At 43.9% G+C, this 19,688-nt stretch overlaps 1 protein-coding gene across 12 annotated transcripts in view; it reads left to right on the top strand.

The window, feature by feature from the left end:
• The window catches only part of ATG7 (autophagy related 7), a 327,788-nt gene that overhangs the window by 222,597 nt on the left and 85,503 nt on the right, over positions 1 to 19,688 (top strand). For 5 of the 12 annotated variants that reach the window (XM_043551504.1, XM_037905891.2, XM_043551495.1 and 2 more), the window contains one exon: positions 2,089 to 2,196. The exons of 6 other annotated variants lie outside the window; for them this stretch is intronic. In XM_043551504.1, the coding sequence (XP_043407439.1) occupies positions 2,089 to 2,181 (93 nt within the window). In that variant the 3' untranslated portion in view covers positions 2,182 to 2,196. Of the gene's footprint in view, positions 1 to 2,088; positions 6,721 to 19,688 lie in introns of those variants that run through there. One more of the 12 variants, XM_037905890.2, reaches the window with a different exon arrangement.

Raw genomic sequence — 19,688 nt, 5'->3', positions numbered from 1 at the left:
ATCTCCAGACCCTCGGCACCGAATGGAGGCAGAGGTTACCTCTCCAACGTGGTCACCTCGGGGGAACTCTTCATCCGAGACCGAGATGGAACCCTTTGTCTAGCCTAAGGGCCACCACTGGTACCCAACCTATGTGCCGCTGGAGCTCGGTACAGGACCTCCCACCTGCATCTGGCCAAGTGAACAGTGCCATACTGGAACCCTTAAACTAGCAAGCCGTAGTCAGGAGATACGACTACAATCTCTGGAACTCCTTGTCCAAGTTCAAGGATTCTCTGACTCAGGGCAGGAATTCTCTGCCCTCTGAGAGGAGGATAAGAATGTAACTAGGACCTCACTCCAGGTGGCACTGAATGCAGCCAACACGGCAGCCAGGACAATAGCCTCCGCTGTCACCATGAGATAATACTTTTGGCTTCAGTCCTTGGGACTCCCTCACGAGGTCCAGGAATCAATCCAGGCTCCTCATTATTTTCGGAGCAAACGGACACGAAGTTTCACAGCCTGAAGGATTTGAGGGCCACCTGGGTCTCTACGCTCCGTCTACTTCAAGGAAGCACTTCAGGCCCCAGCGCACACCACGCTTCTTGGCTCTGCCTCTGAGATAGAAACCCTATTAAAAAAAAGGGGGGGGGGAGGTTACGAGCGATGTCAGCCGCTTCCTTCCACCTTAGCATCTCAACTGGGGTTGCATAGATACTCTTGTGAGCCTAAGCAGGCCTTTTGAAGGTGCACCTGAGGGTGCTATACCAGTTCCTGCCTCCCCTTTATTTTTGGACCTGCTGTCCCGTTTCAGCCTGGTGTGGTCCTGAATAGCATTGGACTGCTGGGTGTAAATACAGTGGTGTTGCCACAACAGACATCTCAAGAAACTGAGGTTCCACATGGCCTCCATCATTCCCTCCCTGGATCCAGGGAACTAGTATGCAGCCTTCAACTTGAAGAATGCTTACTTTCACATTTCTGTCTTCCATGACCACAGAAGATTTCTCATATTTATTGAAAACCAAACTCACTAACAATTCACTGCTCTTTCCTTTGGCCTGTCCGCAGCTCCCGGGGTTTTTGTGAAGTGCATGGGGGTGGTAGTTGCCTTCCTCAGATGGTGAGGCTTTCAGGTCTACTCAGACCTTGACAACTGGCTGATCAAAGGTCATTGAGAGGCACAAATAAAGAACAGCATCAGCGTGGTCCACGCCACCTTCTGAGCGCAGGGCCTGTTGATAAATGAGCAAAAGTCGACTCTTATTCCAGTTCAGAGAATAGAATTTATCAGGGCAGTGTTCGACTTGATATAAGCCAGAGTCTTCCTCCCGGAGGCTCAGTTCTAGACTACTGATATCCAGTGTCATGATTCACCCCATCACAACAGACCAAGTTTGCCTCCAGTTACTGCAGCACATGGTCACAAGCACTTACGTGGTCCGGCATGCAGAGCTGCGCCTCAGGCTCCTGCGGATATGTCTAGCTTCAGTTTACTCCACGAACAGACACCACTTGGGCTCCATGCTCACTGTTCCATCCCTGGTCCTTGCCTCCCTCAACTGGTGGAGGGGCCTGAGGTTGGTGATGATGGGAGTTCCCTTTGTCGCCCCCCAGCCATCAGTGTACATAGTCTTGGATGCATCAGATCTAGGTTGGGGAGCCCACCTCAACAGCCTCAGGACCCAGGGCCTGTGGTCCCAGGAAGAACTCTCCCTGCATGTAAAAGATAATCTGCATTCGGGCATGTTATGAGCAAGTGATTGTTCCACCTCTGGCCATCTTAACCTTTCACTGCACGAGAGCTAGGGCCTTTTCAGCAGTGTTCCTTGCACAGGCTCCATTCCAGGACATTTTCAGGGCCGCAACCTCGTCATCAGTGAATGCCTTCACATCCCGCTACACCATCACCCAACAGGCTCGAGAGAATACCAGGTTCAGAAGAGCAATATTGCAGTCAGCATATCCTGAGGTATTGCTTGTGAGTCAACTAACATGAAATAGACATGAGGAAGCAAAAATGGTTACTAACCTTCTGTAACTGCTGCTGTTCAAGATGTGTTGCTCATGTTCATTGCACAACCCACCCTCCTATACCTCTTTCAGAATTGGCCGGGAAGAAGGAATAGAGAGGGTGTGTGGCCAGCAGCGTCCCTTATACCAGCGCATAATCACATGGCACCAGAGGGCGGGTGCTAGAGCCGGCCCAACGGGTACCACTGCGGGAAAAATCTCCAGCAATGTGCACATGGCGTGCGCACACCTACCATGGAATGGACGTGAACAACATGTCTCGAAGAACAACAGTTCCGGAAAGTTAGTAACTGTTTTTTTGTCCTTGGAAGACGAGTACCAACATCTTACATTTATATATATAGTAAATAAAAAATTGAGATGACTGTACCCTTTTCTAGTACCTCGAAGAACATATGTCAAACCCATGTAATTCACATTATATTTCCCTATCTTGTTTCAGTACCTTTATACTGTGACACAGATCCTTTCAGTCATTTTCACTCTATTTACATACAGTGTTATGTTTGTGTATGTAAAATACAAAGATTAAGTAATGTTAAATCTTAATTTTTAGTACTGTTTGGGTTTTTCTTCCAGGATGTTTTGACTGTATTCCTTTAAGTGTTTTCCGTCCTTAGATGATTGATGTCAGCAAGAGTCAAAACATCACTGAAAAAATTCAAAATGGCATTGAAGGACTATAAAATATTTTTGACAATCAAAACCCTCAAGAAACTCTCTGAAATTTGTATTATAAAACATGACTAACAACATGACTGACATTGGTAGCTATTAGAACAATTCTGCAATCTAAGATAAAATTTTCTGAAGATATTCCCATTTAACTCAAAGAGCAAGGCTATAGCTTTTGAGAGACCAAAATTCCACATATCTTTCATATGATTATGATTTGGTGATTTGAAAATAGTACATTTGAAATTATTTGGACATAAATAGAATAATTCCTGCATTGATGCAAGATAAACTTCTTCCTCTCTAATGTACTCCAGTTGAAGTGAAAAATATGGCCACCTATATATGACACATCATCCAGGCAACCTCGCAAATGTTCCTTTAAAACAAAAATTGTAGGACATTACCAAGTTTCTAGTTTAGTACCTCAAGAATGAACCAAGGTATAGTGTGCCTTGGGAATGACGTTAGGGAGAAATGGGTGCTTTTAATGGGGAAAAATCTCTTTTATCCATATGGGAGCATCAAATGTTTATTTTGTGTATTTTTTTATTTTTGTCTTAATGAAACATTATTTACAGTGTCACCTTAATTCTTATTTCCTTTTACATACTATGAAAAACATACCCTGATTACATTAACACAGAGCATACAACAAAGACTTTAAGATGGTCCTGGAAACAAATCTTCACCTTATGATGTAAGAATAATTATACTGAACTTGATCTGTAATTAGTGCCAAAGCACCAGTTACTAAATCCAGCTGACATATAGAAAGTAGAAAACATAATGAGGTGAGATAAGGCTGTGCTTTGATTGGCTATAAAGTTTCTGTTCCCACTTGTCTGGTACTAGCTGCAGGTCTTTTTTTCCCCCTGTAGCCATAAGCACTTTGTCATGTTGACACTGGCAATTGAACCATCATGATTTAAAATTAAGTACGAAACAACTTATTTTATCATTTCTGATATGCAGCCTAGGGCCAAAACAAGCACAGCAATTTTAAAGGACTAGGTTCAGAAGTAAGATTGGAATTCCCATTGTACAGCCCTTGGGAATATGACTTCGGTAATCAACTCTAAAGCAAATATTTATCATAATGACATCTGGTGATCTTCCTATAATTGTTCAAATGAGCTCCCTATTATTTGTTAGATAATTAGCCGTCTTGCCATCCATCCTTGCAATATGAAAATTAGTTATAACCTATTGAGACATCGGGAAACAACTATATCATCTCATCTACTATTTGAAATTACAATATTACGTACCTTCTTACCTGCAAACTCAGACTAGATCACCATTTGTATGCTGCTTTAGCAGAAAACAATATTTGCTGATTTTATTCTGCTAGCAAAAGAAATCCCAACATAGAAAAACACTTGTAGGAAGTTTAGAACTGGGGTTATGTATTATGTACATTCCAATTGTCATACTCTCCACTGAGATTCTCCTGAATGGCATTAAGAAAGGAAACATACAGAAAATTGAAAGATGCTACAATTACAGTGTTAGTTAGGAGCTATTGTAAAGATGTGTTCTTGGGGTTGCTTTGTGGAGGACAGAGGGTTGGGGGATGGAGACGGAAATTAGGATTCCTAAAAGATGCTGAATTGACAGCCCTGGAGAATTAAGTCTACCGCTTACAGGCAGAACAGGTATAACATAGGCAGGAGCAATGCAAATAACTCCACAATGCCTCATCAATGTGTTTAAATCTTAACAAGAAAACAAACATCTGTAGGAACCAAAGGGTAGGTGATTCTCCTTCTCTACAAGTCCTTGGTTCCTCTGCTGAGACTGCCACTGAATGCAGCCAGTTGTAGTGGTGGATTTTTTTCCCCCAATGTAGACACTAGTCTGCAAGAGCTGGACAGAGGTGACCAGAAGTTTTTCTCTTTAGAATTATCAGAGGTATGCAAAAGTATCGGTAAGTCATCCATTTCTTTATGTGCTGTGACAAAGTTCCTCCTCTACCTTGGTGGGTCTTGCGCTTATTGGCGGATTCGCTCACCTTGGAGCTTCATGGCAGCCCTCAGTTCGGCATTTTCGTGAATCCACAGTCCAAGTCAACTCCTCCTCTGTCTGACCAGGAGTTGGGAGGTTTGGGGGGAACCTGGGCCCACCCTCTACTCCGGGTTCCAGCCCAAGGCCCTGTGGAATTCAGTTGTCTAGAGTGCCTCCTGGAACAGCTGTTCAACAGCTACAAATCCCTGGGCTACTTCCCCATGGCCTCCTCCCAACACCTTCTTTATCCTCACCATAGGACCTTCCTCCTGGTGTCTGATAATGCTTATACTCCTCAGTCCTCCAACAGTATGCGTTGTCACTGTCAGCTCTGAGTGCCTCTTGCTCCCCGCTCCTTACACGCGCACCACAAACTGAAGTGAGCTCCTTTTTAAAACCCAGGTGCCCTGATTAACCTGCCTTAATTGATTCTAGCAGCTTCTTGATTGGCTGCAAGTGTTCTAATCAACCTGTCTGTCTTAATGGTCTCCAGAAGGTTCCTGATTGTTCTGGAACCTTCCCTGTTACCTTACCCAGGGAAAAGGGACCTACTTAAGCTGAGGCTAATATATCTGCTTTCTATTACTCTCCTGTAGCCATCTGGCTTGACCTTGTCACAGTGCATATTTGAAAACTATTTGTTCTTTTAAGTCTGAGGACTGAAAACATGCCTACCAGAATAGTGATAGATTTCATGATTCTAAGGAAAGGAAGGAGTGAGAGCAGCAGAATAAGGACAGTGGACTTAAAAAAAAAACAGACTTTAGCTATGAAAGGTAAAACTGCAAATTATTGCAATATGATAAGTGAGAGGAAGAAATAGTAAGAGGCCAGTATGGCTCTATAAGGAGCTCTTACCTGAAAATGCAAATGGAATCCTACAAAAAGTGGAAATATGGACAAATTGGTAAGGGTGAGTACAAAAGAATAGCACAAGCATGTAGGACAAAATCAGAAAGGCTAAGGCAAAAATGAATTATACTTAGAGACATAAAAGGCAATAAGGCAAGATTCTTTAAATGCATTAGGAACAAGAGAAAGATGAAGGAAAGCGTAGGTCCTCTACTTGGCGGGGAACGAGATCTGATAAGTGATGGACATCAAGAAGGCTATGGAGGAAATATCCGTTAATGGTGGCTAGCCAAGATAGCAAGGGACACACCCCCATACTCTAAATGTCCCTAAACCTTTATCTGCCAGAAGTTGGAACTGGATGACAGAGGATGTATCACTCAATAATTGCCCTCTTCTGTTCATTCCCTCTGAAGTATCTGGCGCCGGCCACTGTCAGAAGAGAGGATACTGGGCTAGGAAGACCATTGGTCCGAACCAGTATGCCATTCTTAGGTTAAAACGCTCCTCATAATGCCTGTTGTGATAACATTTCTGTTAGATTATTTTCTCAAATTCCTGCATTTTATACAATGAATTTAGCTAAAGGCTAACCTACACGCTTCCCACTGTTCCCTCCTTTTCCAGTGACATATATAATATGTGTGTTTTTAGAACTCTTTCACTGTAGTGCTACATACATTCAACTAAATGCACATGGAGACCAATAATAAAAACAATGAAGTTTTAAAGATTTGCTGTAATGAACAAATGTGTACAAAATCAATAGAAGAAGAATTTTGTTGACATTTAACAATGTCTTACTTAAACCTTGACTATTCTAAAAAAAATTCATGTTGTGATTTCACATTTTGAAATTCCAGGATCATTTAATGGAAAGAGCAAAACAGCTCAACTGTTCCTTTTTAACTACTCCTTTGGACTGGTACTGTATGACAGGGTATTTGGTGCATCAGTTTAACCTGTAACACAATTAGATTTTGATTATAATCTACATCCTGTTCACTAAAGAGTAATCATTTCTTTTATCTGTGACTGCAAAAGCATTTATGGACTTGAAATGTGTAGTAATTTTTCAAAAATGTTTATTTAACCTGTAATTTGTTCCCATAAGAAATCTGATGCCTGGGGTCTTTCCCTCATAACATAAATACACCAGGTCACGGTACTGAAATTAACTCTGAAGTCAGTGTTCGTCTTCTAAATATTGGATCTATCTGTCTGAATGTGGGTGGGTGGGTGCTGAGAAATGTTTAAGAACACTTTATAAATATGTCTGAAATGAATATAGTGAATATATTTGAGAGATCCTGATTATTAACTGTTCTAAGTATCAAAGAGGCCTGTGGCACCCTAGAGACTAACAGACGTATTGGAGCATAAGCTTTTGTGGGTGAATACCCACAGGCATCCGACAAAGTGGGTATTCACCCACGAAAGCTTATGCTCCAATTCGTCTGTTAGTCTATAAGGTGCCACAGGGCTCTTAGTCTGGATCTGTAAAGTGGCAAACACAGCTACCCTTCTGATACTGTTCCAAGTATGTGAGAATACTACAGTCTCTGATACCACAGACTTGTTAGTATTGGTAGATATTGACCTGCCAATGACTGTGTGTGTGTATTAATCATACCTTGCAAAACATTTTTTTTAATTGGGCTTGCACCCTTCTTTGTTGCCTTTTTTATTTTTATGGTGCATAAATCTGACAGGGTTGAAAATGTTTTGTTTTAACCTTAGGCTAGGTCTACACTAGAAACTTTTGCAAGTATAATAATGTTGGATGGAAATGTGATATTTTATGTCATTTTATAACCAGCAAAAAGCCCTAGTGTAGATAACAGTTATACTACTTATATAGGCAAGAAAGTCCTTTTGCCAATACAGCTTATTTTGTTTGGGAAATTGGTACAAGCTATACTGGCAAAATAATTCTTGCTATACCCTTGCTATACTCCAGCAAACCCTTTCTAGTGTAGACAAGGCCTTTAAAATGGACTATGAAGTCTCGTCTTCTCTGGAGGACCTCTGGCTGATCTTAGGGGTTGCTTATTGTGAGCACTTCACACCTTGCGGAAGGAGTGAGGGTAGGGAAACTTTAACAAAAGGTTAATAGGTTAATAAAATTAAGTTTTATACAATCTGGTTAAAAAGCTTTTCCTTTCTCAGTTACTCAACTCATCAGATCTTGTGATGTCACTATTTCACTAGGCCTCCAGTCATTACAGAGTCTTTCAGCCTAGACAAGTCCTAAATTTGTAACGGAAAAACATGTCATAGTATTTGTTTTTGGATAAAATGTGTTCAGGACCTCTTTGTGTTTCATAAAGGAAAAACAAGGATACGAGCCCATTTTTGTTTCCTTTGCAGGACACTTTTACTTTAAAACTCATAAATCCCTGAGGTGACCTCTACATTATAATTCATCACACATCGATTTGATATAATATATCATTATAGAAGAGGATGGTATTAGCACTCTTTTTTTTATATTCAAACTGATTTCCCTTGCTGTGCTGCAAAATTATGTCCACAAAATACCCAGGCTTGCTATTTATCTGTAGAATAAAGATACATGTGTGTCAAACAACAAAAATGCATATTATAAATTCCTAAGGTTTCCGGGGCCTGTAACCAAATGTTCAGACTGCTTGGCTGTCACTAGCCTAAAAAAAGTCCCAACAGCATCATATCAAAAATGAATGAATGTGCTGGGAACCTCTTTGACAAACACCAATAGCCAGAGCTTATTTAAATATCTATATGATCAAGAGTGGGGCCACCACTTTTCTAAGTTCATTTGCCATTAGCAGATATCCTGCTTGCTGTCATACATACAATAGATACACAGATTCTTACTGAAATCAAGGATACCGAGGGGAGGGTGGTTATGATTGGGATGATGATTATATGTATTTTTAAAAGGGGGATGTCTTTTGAGGGATCTGGGTGCCCCTGCCCTGAATTAGGAAAACAAATTAAATCACCCACAGAACATGAAATTCCCCTCTTCCCTACACATCTGATTTTTCTCAAAGGTCCAGCTCTGCCACAGCCCATATAAATAGATGTGTCTTGCAATATGCTCTGAAAGTCAATAGATTTTGGCTACTTTGGATCAGAGAAGGGAGCCAGTTCCAAAGCTGGGGACCCCTCACAGAGAATGCTCTACCACCAGCTCCCTTTCTTTTTAAAGGGAACAAAGGCAAAGCCAACTCAGGAACCGCTGCAATTTGCATCTGTGCTAGTATGACATGAGGGAAGAGATGGTCTCTCAAGTAACAAGGTCCCACATCATTATGCATTTTAAATATTTAATTGTTATATATTCTGTGATATTAAGACTTGTTTGGACTTTATTCAAGTTGAAGTTTTTTAACTCAAAGATACCCAATAAACAAACACTCGCCACATAACAGTGACAAGCACTGCATGTCTCATGGGGCTCTGAGACTATTCTTTGATTATTCATTTGTTAGATTCCATTAAAGAATTGTTTGCATATTAGCCAGGTGTAAGGACAGTCTGAGTGATCATGCCTGTGTGTGTGTTTTGTCTGGAAAGGAGCTGGAAAGCCAGCAATGAGAAACACACTGCACAGATGTTGAAACATCCTTCCCATTTTAGCAGACATGACTAAACACACTTTGTCTGTTCTGAACAATTAAGATGTTTGTCAAACCAAGTTCTCAGAGTGCGTAGGGCCCTGTGCAAGCTCCATCATGTTCAAGAGTGATAGGAGAGATGTTACTCTGTGTAAAAAGTATTACCTGTCACTGTTCTCTGCTTCTTTCTTGCACAAGGAAAAATACTTCTGGGCTGGTGTTGATTCCAGTTCCCTTAGCGCAACATTTACACTGTGAAACAAAGCAAACTTTGCTTTACTTGAAAATAAATATAAGAAAAAACAAAGATGTTTTTATGACCTCATAGCTTTCCTGCTAGCATGACTCAGAATACAGCTTCTTCTGCTAAGAGTGCTACATAATTCTAGCTTAGTGTAAAGGCCATTACAAGTAAATTTAGAGATCTAAAATGATAATCCACATGATATAAAAAGAATTTAGGACAGATATTACATCAGTTGAAGTCAGTGGGAGTTTTCTCATTGAATTAAATGGGTGCAGGTGAAGGATCATTACCTGTACCGAATGCATCCGATGCTCAAATAAATTCGTTAGTCTCTAAGGTGCCACAAGTACTCCTTTTCTTTTTGTGGATACAGACTAACACGGCTGCTACTCTGAAACCTGTACCAGGAGAGTGCTTGTAAACACTTAGCATGAGAAATCATGAATTCTGCAGAGGTTCTCAAGAGCATTAAGAGACAAATGAAAATTCAATTTATCAGGATGAACAATATCTTCAGTAATACTCAGCGAGGCCCTGATCTGCATGACTGGACCATTATGCCTTCCTGGAGCCTCAGTGAGGCTAAACATGGGTTCAAAGGTGCTCCCACACACATCCACTTACATGATAGGGGACCTTTACTTTACAGTAACAGCAGCAGAATTACCCTAATATTTCAATGACTGAGTATGGAATGTAGAATAACATTGAACTAGTGCTTCCCTGTGCATTATTAAACCCCGTTTAGTACGGTTTCGCAGTCATGGAACCCTGCTGAACACTGATACAGGAAGTGAAGTGAGGATTGTTGCTTGGGTAGACATAAAATCTTTTTAACATTTCCTATAAAAATTAATGCTGCTTATTCATTTCAGTTGTGAAGATTGAAATCTGTAATTTAATTCAGCAGAGGTGTAGCACAGGCAGTGGCTTTTTAAGCTTTCCTGTATAGTCCCACCAGTGTGTTTGTACCCTAATCTAAGGCGATCACTTTTATTAGTGGGGAGAAGAACAGTTCTGTCTTGATAGCCATTCAACCCTTGACCATTCTGCTGGGGCAATGGTGTCTAACTGGAGTTGTGTGGTGACAGTGCTGATATAGACATGTTTCCATTAGGAACTGGAAACAAGCTACCTATCCACCATGTAAAACATGTTTATAGAGCATGGCAATAGGAAAACTAATGTTGTGAAACTTTTATCCTTGGGTAGGGAGATTTTGAAATATCAAGCACTTTCAAAAGAAGCAACTTCAGTTAATTTAGCATCCAGTATCAAACCTAAGGTAAGACTGTTGTCATCTATTTTAAAAATCCATCAGTGGTGGCGATTGACACTATAGAATTCCTTTCTATTTTGTTATTTTATTTGTAGCTTTGTAATGTACATTGTGAGGATACAGAACCAGAAAGGCCAATAAGAGCACAATCTCCCTGTTAGCAACGCCAACCCCCGAGTACCGAGAGCAACAGTAACCAGAAACCAGATTGTCTAGGAGGCAGCCATATGGGACTACAGATGTAGTGCTCACCTCGCTTAGTTTTCAGGAAACCACGCACTAGAGTGAGAGAGGCTTGGTGCAGGTCTTTGGACTGAGCATAGGGCACCGGCCGAAAGTCAACAGATCCAGGGGATCCACAGGGAAGGCACACCAGACTTCAAAAGCTACAGCCACCCTGTAAATATGAATTAATTCATGCACTACATCTTTTCAGAAGTCTGGGCCTGATCAGAAGAGCACTGGTCCTATTCCCCAAAACTCCATGGAGAGAAGGCTCTCTGCAGATTTGAGTTTAGAGGAGAGTTAGATAGCAGGACATCTTCTCTCTTCTAGGCAGCCATGGAGTTTCACCCACACAGAGTTCACCTTGTGTAAATGGAGGAGACTGTCCTGACCCAGAACGTTAATGGTTACTTTTAAAAGCATGTAGATGAGCAAGTTATGCTGCATGACTCAGCCCATCCTCAGCTCATGTGGGGACTGTCAGTGCCCTCCAGAGGGTTCAAATATTTATACTCCCACCCACCCCCTAACTCTCTTGTTGTGGACACTGCTAACCAGCATGAAAGACAGGGTTTCCAAGGGCCCTCCCCAAAAAATAGGGAGGCTAAGTGTCTAGACCTTGTTGGGAGAAAGGTCTATTCTACAGGGAGTCTGCAGCTCCGTATCTCAAACCAACATGCCTTTGTCAGCAGGTACTCATATAACACCTGTGCAGTGATGTCCAAATTTACAGAGCTCCTCCCTTCGGACTTCTGAACTGAGTTCTCGGCCTTGGTGGAGGAGGGGAAGCTAGTCTCCTGGACTTCCCTCCAGGCTGCATTGGACGCTGCAGATGCTGCCACTAGGATCATGGTGACTGGGATCACCCTGTGGACCTCCCATTTGAGGGTGAGACTCTTTTTTTCTGAAAAGACAGACAAGAAGCTGCACAGTCTGAAAGACTCACAAGCCACCCTCAAGTCGTTGGGCCTGCACACCCCTGCCACACAGTGGAGACACTTCTGACCTCAACCTCCTCCAAGATTCCAGCAGCAGAACCGACAGGACGGTTCTTGGAGGAGGAATAGGAGTGGAAGGAGGAGGCAACACCCATCCTCAGGCCAGGGCTCTGGCCAGCCCAAGCTGCCTTCTGGCCCCAAACCAGCCTTTTGAACGTGTGGTCGAGGACAGCTCACCAGATCAGAGACTGGATCTACCCCGCCTTACCTTTTCTTCCCGACTATCCCCTTTCTACTGTACATGGTCCCATATCACTTCGTACCTCTCAGTGCTCCGCATGGTAGAGAGGGGATACGCTATCCAATTCTGTGCCCTCCCGCCCTTCCACCCCCCTTCTCCGTCCCTCCTCAGGGACCCTTCTCATGAGCAACTCCTCATCCAGGAGGTGTAGTTGCTCCTATGGCATAGGGGCAGTGGAGGAGGTTCTTCAGGATCACTGGGGTGCAAGGGCTTCTATTCCCGGTATTTCCTAATATTGAAAGCCAAAGGCAGTCTCAGGCCTATCCTGGACCTGCAAGAACTCAACAAGTTCATAACAAAACTCAAGTTCTGCATGGTCTCCTTGGCCTCCATCTCCTCACTAGATCCAGCAGACTGGTATACCGCCCTTGACTTGAAGGACGCGCACTTTCACATCGCAATCACTCAGACTGACAGGAAGTACCTCAAGTTTGTTGTCAATGGTACCCACTATCAATTTACTTTCCTACCGTTCAGCCTCTCAGCAGCACCTTGAGTCTTCACCAAGTGCATGGCAGTCATTGCCGCTTTCTTGTGGAGGCACCAGGTACAGGTGTTTCCGTACCTCGACCACTGGCTGATCAAAGGCCACTCCAGGACCCAATTGGAAGCTCAGGTCACATTTATCAGAGCCACCTTCAACAGCCTGGGTCTACTCCTAAACAAGGCAAAATCGACTCCGTCTCCCATCCAGAAGATAGAGTTCATAGGCGCAGAATTGGACTCGACCCAAACGAGAGCATACCTGCCACGGGCAAGGTTTCAGGTCCTCAGTGACATAATCTGAGCCGTGATGCAGTTCCCCACCACTACAGCGAGGAACTACCTGAAACTTCTCGGGCACATGGCTGCCTGTACCTATCTGGCGTAGCACGCCAGACTCAGACTTCGACTGCTCCAGTCGTGGCTCACATCTGTGTATCGCCTAGCGCGAGACAGCTTGGACAGGCTCGTTACCCTGCCTCGCCCAGTCCTCGACTGCCTCCAGTGGTCGATCAACGATCAGGAGGTGTTCTCAGGAGTGCCCTTTGCTGCCCCACAACTGTCTATGTCATTGGTGACGGACACATGAGACTTGAGCTGGGGAGCTCATCTGGGAGACCGCAGAGCTCAAGGCCGTTGGTCGCAAGCAGATCTGGGTCTCCACATCGATGTCAGAGAGCTGAGACCGGTGTGCCTAGCATGTCACACATTCTGTCTTTACCTAACCGGACAGTGTGTATCAGTCATGACAGACAATACGACAGCAATGTTCTATATCTACAAACAGGAGGGTGCGTGCTCCTCTTCCCTGTGCCAAGAAGCCCTCATGCTCTGGAGCTTCTGTGTAGAACATTCACCTGCGGACGTCGTACCTCCCCGGGGTACAGAACGAGGTGGTGGACCACCTCAGCAGGTTGTTCCACAGCCACGAGTGGTCCTTCACCTGGACATCGCAATTTCAATCTTCCAGAGATGGGGGTTTCCCCTGGTAGACCTCTTCGCCACACGATGTAACAGGAAGTGTCAGCAGTTCTGCTCCTTCCAAAATCACAGCCCAGACTCCAGCGCGGATGGGTTCCTCCTCAATTGGGGAGGTTCTCTCTTATACGCCTTTCCACCGATACCGCTCATTCACAATGTGCTGCTCAAGATCTGCAGAGATCGAGCTTGGGTCATACTCATAGCACCGGCCTGGCCCTGTCAGCACTGGTACATATCCCTCCTAGACATGTCCGTGGGAGCCCCGATTACCTTGCCGCTTTCCCCGGACCTTCTCACACAAGATCATGGACGTCTCCAGCACCCGAACCTCCAGTAGCTCCGTCTCATGGCGTGGAAGCTCCATGGTTAAATCCATTGGAGTTTTCTATTCAAACCAGATTAGACAGGTCCTCCTTGGCAGTAGGAAACCCTCGACGAGGGCCACGTACCTTGCCAAGTGGAAGAAATTTTCAATCTTGTCCACAGCGCTGGCTTCAGTGCCGCACATTCTGGACTACCTTCTCCATCTGAAGCAACAAGGGTCTCTTGTTGTCTTCTGTAAGGGTGCACTTGGCCACCATCTCAGCCTTCCACCTGGGAGCGCAGGGCTGCTCTGTGTTTGCTACCCGCATGGTCAGCCAATTCTCAACAGGTTATACCCTCATGTCTGTCAGGCAGTCCCTGCCTGGGACCTCAACTTGGTCCTTTCTAGGCTCAAGCAACATGGTCCCTGCTCTGCCTCTTTTAGCAACATGCTCCCTGCTCTACCTCTCTTACGAGGTCACGTTCCTGGTAGCAATAACCTCGGCCAGGAGGGTGTCTGAGCTCAGGGCCCTAAAATCAGAGCCTCTGTGCACTGTGTTCTAGAAGGACAAGGTTCAGCTCAGGCCTCACCTTGCTTTCCTTCCGAACATTGTGTCGCAGTTTCACATCAACCAGGATATCTTCGTTACGGTTTTCTACCCTAAACTTCATTCCAGCAGCAGGGAGCAGAGACTTCACTCTCTGGATGTCCGCAGGGCGCTGGCCTTTTACATTGAGAGGACGAAACCATTCAGAAAATTGGTCCAGTTGTTTGTGTCAGTGGCGGACAGGATGATGGGTCAGCCTCTGTCATCCCAACTCATCTCATCATGGATAGCGTCCTGTGAGTGCTACAACCTGGCAGGTGTTCCTGCACCTCCACCAGGGCACAGGCTTCATCTACAGCATTCCTGGCTCAGGTTCCCACCAAGGAAATGTGCAGAGCAGTGACGTAATCCTCCATACACACTTTCGCCGCGAATTATGCGATTACCCAGAAGGCCAGAGACGATGCGCCCTTTGGACAAGCAGTACTCCAATCAGTGGACAGCTGCGACCCCACCTTCTGAACTTGGCTTTTGAGTCACCTGATTGGAATTCTTTAAGATGTGTTGTTCATGTCCATTCCAATACCCACCCTCCTTCCCCTCTGTCGGAGTAGGTGGCAGGAAGGACCTGAAGGAGTGGCGGGTTGGCAGGGCTCTATATTGAGCGCCGTGAAGGTGTGACTTCAGGGGGTGCCCAGGCCGGCCTGATGGATGCTGCTAGGGCAGAAATCTTCTGGCCACCATGCACGTGCGCATGCACACACCTGATTGGAATGGACATGAACGACACATCTCGAAGAACAACAGTTATGAGAAGTGAGTAACCGTTTTTTGTTTTCAGCATGAGACAGTTCATTTATAATTTTTTTTAAAGAAAGATGAAATCACTGTTGTATGTAATAATACAAAACAGTTCATCTTAAATTGGGTTGGGTTTGAGGCATCTAATTTTTTTTAATTTTTCAGGGTGTGGTTTGCAGGTTGTTGGATTTTTTAAAAAAAAATGTATTTGGTATGGTTTTGGTTTGTTGTTTAACTATGAAAATTTTGTTTCTATCTATTCAAAGAGGATTTAGTATAACCGTTCAAAGGAAGACAAAATGACACTCTGAGTCTCCCTAGAAAAATGCTGTTTAGTTGATACTTTATATAGGCAAAGAAGAGTCGCTACTGTTTAGAATCTAAACAGTTCTCAAAATTTTGTAAGCTGAGGATCTCTTTTTTATTTAAAATTTTGTCATGGATCCCCAAGCCCACCTCTAATCCCCCCAGGCCCTGCCGCCACTGCACCCCTTCCCACCAGCCCCAACCCGCCCACCTATTCCAGCCTCCGTTCCACCCCTGCCCCTCCTCTTCCCTGCCTCTTTCCACCCCCTCCCTCGAGTGCCCCTTCCCTTCTCCTTCCTCCCAGCACTTCTGGCTTGCAGGAGGCACTGGGAGGGAGGGGGAGGAGTTGATCAGTGGGACCCAGTTTGAGAAACACTGGTTTAGATGATAAAAAGGTGATGTTAAAAGTTTTTGAAAAGAGCAGAATAGCTATTTGAAGTGAAATATATAAAATTAGTGAGATACTGTCACTACCTAGAAGATTATTTTCTGTTGCTTTGGATTTACACTAGTGTAACTGAGAGCAGAATTTCTCCCATTCTTTTGTAAAATAATATCCTGGACCAAATTGTCCTCTCAGCTACATCAGTGTAAATCTAGAATAACTTCTCTGAAGTCTGATGTCAGAGAATCATAGGAGAGGATGTCCAACCTAAACTGTCCTTGCTGCAGTTTAAGCCCATTGCTTCTTGTCCTATCCTTAAGGATAAGCTGAATAATTTTTCTCCCTCCTCCTTTTAACAACCTGTTATGTACTTGAAAACTGTTATCATGTCCCCTCTGTCTTCTCATTTCCAGACTAAACAAACCCATTTTTTTTCAGTCTTCCCTCATAGATCATGTTTTCTAGACCTTTAATCATTTTTGCTGCTCTTCGCTGGACTTGCTCCAATTTGTTCACATCTTTCCTGAAATGTGGCACCCAGAACTGGACACAATACTCCAGTTGAGGCTTAATCAGCGTGGAGTAGAGCGGAAGAATTACTTCTCGTGTCTTGCTTACAGCACTCTTGCTAATACATGCCAGAATTATGTTTGCTTTTTTTCCCAACAATGTTACATTACTGACTCATATTTAACTTGTGGTCCACAATGACCTTCAGATCCATTTCTACAGTACTCTTTCTTAGGCAGTCATTTCCCATCCCACTGATGGTTCCTTCCTAAGTGGAGTACTTTGCATTTGTCCTTATTGAATTTCATCCTGTTTACTTCAGACAGTTTCTCCAGTTTGTCCAGATCACTTTGAATTTTAATCCTATCCTCCAAAGCACTTGCAATCCCTCCCACCTTGGTATCGTCCGCAAACTTTATAAGAGTACTCTCTATGCCATTATCTATATGATAGATGAAGAGAATGTTGAACAGAATGGACCTAGAACTGATCCCTGCAGGACCCCACTCAATGTGCCCTTCTAGCTTGACTGTGAACCACTGATAATTACTCTCTGGCAACAGTTTTCCAACCAGTTATGCCCCCACCTTATAGTAGCTCCATCTAGGTTGTATTTCCCTAGTCTCTGTTTCCAACGGCTGACTTAGCCAAGTTTCATTGGCTACGGGTATTTTTTGAAAGAGGAAGAAACTGCTCTTGACTTACAGAAAAATTCTTTTACATCTTCAGTTTTAGTGTTATTGTTAGTGCCTAGGAACCTCAGTCAAAGATCAGTGTGCCATTATGCTGGATGATCTACAGACATGTAACAAAGAAAACAGCCCCTTCCCCCGAGCTTATGTGCCAGAGGGGATGCAACTGGTAGTCTAAACAGACAAATAGTTTGTGGGATGATTGGAAGGATACCTAAATCTTGGCCTGCCACTTGTCTAACCAGTTCCAGATGGAAGTGATTTGTAGGCATCACAGCAGCAGATTTAAGATTTAAAGAGGGATTTAAGAGAACAAGGTATATGAATTTTGGTAGAGAGCTGTTCTTATGCATGTGGGGCAGCACAAGGAAAGTGCAGAGGTGACTGAAGAAGAAGTGGGCAGTTGAGAGTCTCATTAATGGCAAGTAAACGTGGGGGTCAATAGCTCGAAAATCTAGTAAATCAGATAGGTATTTGGAGCTAAATGGCGAAGGGATGGGGTTGCCAGGTGTCCAGTTTTCGACCGGAACACCTGGTCGAAAAGGGACCCTGGTTGCTCTGGTTGGCACTGCCAACCAGGCTTGTACAAGTCCAGTTGGCGGTGCAATGGGGGCCCAGGGCTAAGGCAAGCTCCCGACCTGCCCTTGCCCTGTGCTCCTCCCGGAAGCAGGCGCCAGGTCCCTGCAGCCCCTAGGTGCTGGGTGGGGTGGCCTGGGAGGCTCCACGCACTGCCCCCACCCATAGCACCGGCTCTGCAGCTCCCATTGGCCGGGAACTGCAACCACGGGGGGTTGCACCTCTGGGCACAAAGGCAGCACGCACTGTGCAGAGCTGCCTGGGCCCATTCTCCTAGAGGCCGCAGGGACCTGGCGGCCGCTTCCTCAGAGCCACGGTAAACACCGCTTGGATCCTGCACGCCAATCTCCTTCCCCAGCCCGCAGTCCCCTCCCGCACCCCAAACCCCTCATCCCAGGCCCAACCCCAGCTGGAGGGGGGGCCCCCCAACCGCTGCCCCAGTCCGGTGAAAGAGAGTGAGGGTGGGAAGGAGGGAGGATGGGGGGCGGGGCCTGGGAGAAAGGGCAGGGGTGTTCGTTTTTGTGTAATTAGAAAGTTGGCAACTCTACAAAGGGACTGAAGTCAAATACAGGAACCTTGTGTTTGATATGGTGTAAAAAGTGGAGTCAGAAGAGAGGGATGATACGGTTGGAATGCAGAGCCCAAAAAAGATGATTCTAGCTGCAACCGTTTGAATAGATTTGAGGGGGAGATGTCTGTAATCTTGGCAGAAGATAATGTGGGCCTTTACAAACATGTTAACAGTCTTGACAGTCAGAAAGTCATACCTGGAAATGTTTGGGTAGATAGAAGCGGCATGATGTATGGCTCCAAACAGAGAACGAAGTCAAAGATGATGTCCTGATTATGGACTTCAGTGACTGGAAAGATGGTGGTGTTCGGGGAGATTTTCAAAGGCACAAATCTTCTCCAACTTCATAATTTTCCCAGTAACGCAGGCCCATAATCTGGGCATCCTCTTGACTCCACTTTCTCACCCGTATTTATACCTTTTGAAAATCTCCTTCATTATCATTATCAAAATCTTTCCTTGTTATCCACCCACAGAGAAATGGAGAGGGGAAGTCTTGGGAGTTGAGAAGATCACTAGCTCAGTTTTGGCCTTGTTGAACTTTTTATAACACTTTTTTAAAGGTTATATAGAATAGTAGTTTATTTAAAATACCCTAAGTGAGGCATCAGAATGAAGTTTCTCAATTACAACGTGTTAATAGATAGATTTAAAAAAAAAATTTTTTTTACAATTTTTGTAACCAGTTTCTGGACACCAGAATGTTTAACCCATAGAAGGTGTGTTCTGTTTTGCAGAGAAATGAAAGAAGTACAACTCCTCTGATCTGCTAGTGATTATGTTTTTGAAAAGTACTGACCTGGGAGGAAAAAACTTACAATGCTCTAGTGTTATTAAACCTTTTCCTTCACACAATTGGTGAATAAAAACTTAATTCTGTATGCCTTTCTGTAAGGGTAGTACACAAAACAAGATCTATATTTAGGGACCTGGGTTATATGTTGCCAAAGTAAAGAGATACATGATCAGAGTCGCTCTTGTAAGCTGTTTATTTTGGATAGAATCATTTGCCAGGGTAAGTCCTCACATTGCAGTTATACAGTACAAATCTGCTTCCCTGAATCCCACACATTCAAATTAACATTCTGAAAATGCTTATTAGAAAGTTTGTCATTTTCAACAGAGAAGTCACAAATGATAGTCTTCTGCTTCTCTTTTTGGTACATATAAAGGTTCTTCTATGGTTTAGATGACACCAATTCTTCAGGTTTTGTTCTGAACAAAAAATACAATCACACAATCTTTTTTAATTTCCATCTACAATATTAGTATTTCAAAGACCCTAAAGTTTTTTACAAATTGATAAACAAACAAGTATCACTTTATTCACTATTAAAAAGCAGCCCAGTCTAGCAAAAAGTGCAATGGGATCTTATATGGCTGCAAA

The sequence above is a fragment of the Chelonia mydas genome, chromosome 7 (assembly GCF_015237465.2).
Source record: "Chelonia mydas isolate rCheMyd1 chromosome 7, rCheMyd1.pri.v2, whole genome shotgun sequence".
Taxonomy (NCBI): Eukaryota; Metazoa; Chordata; order Testudines; family Cheloniidae; genus Chelonia; species Chelonia mydas.
This window is presented reverse-complemented; position numbering and strand designations above follow the sequence as displayed.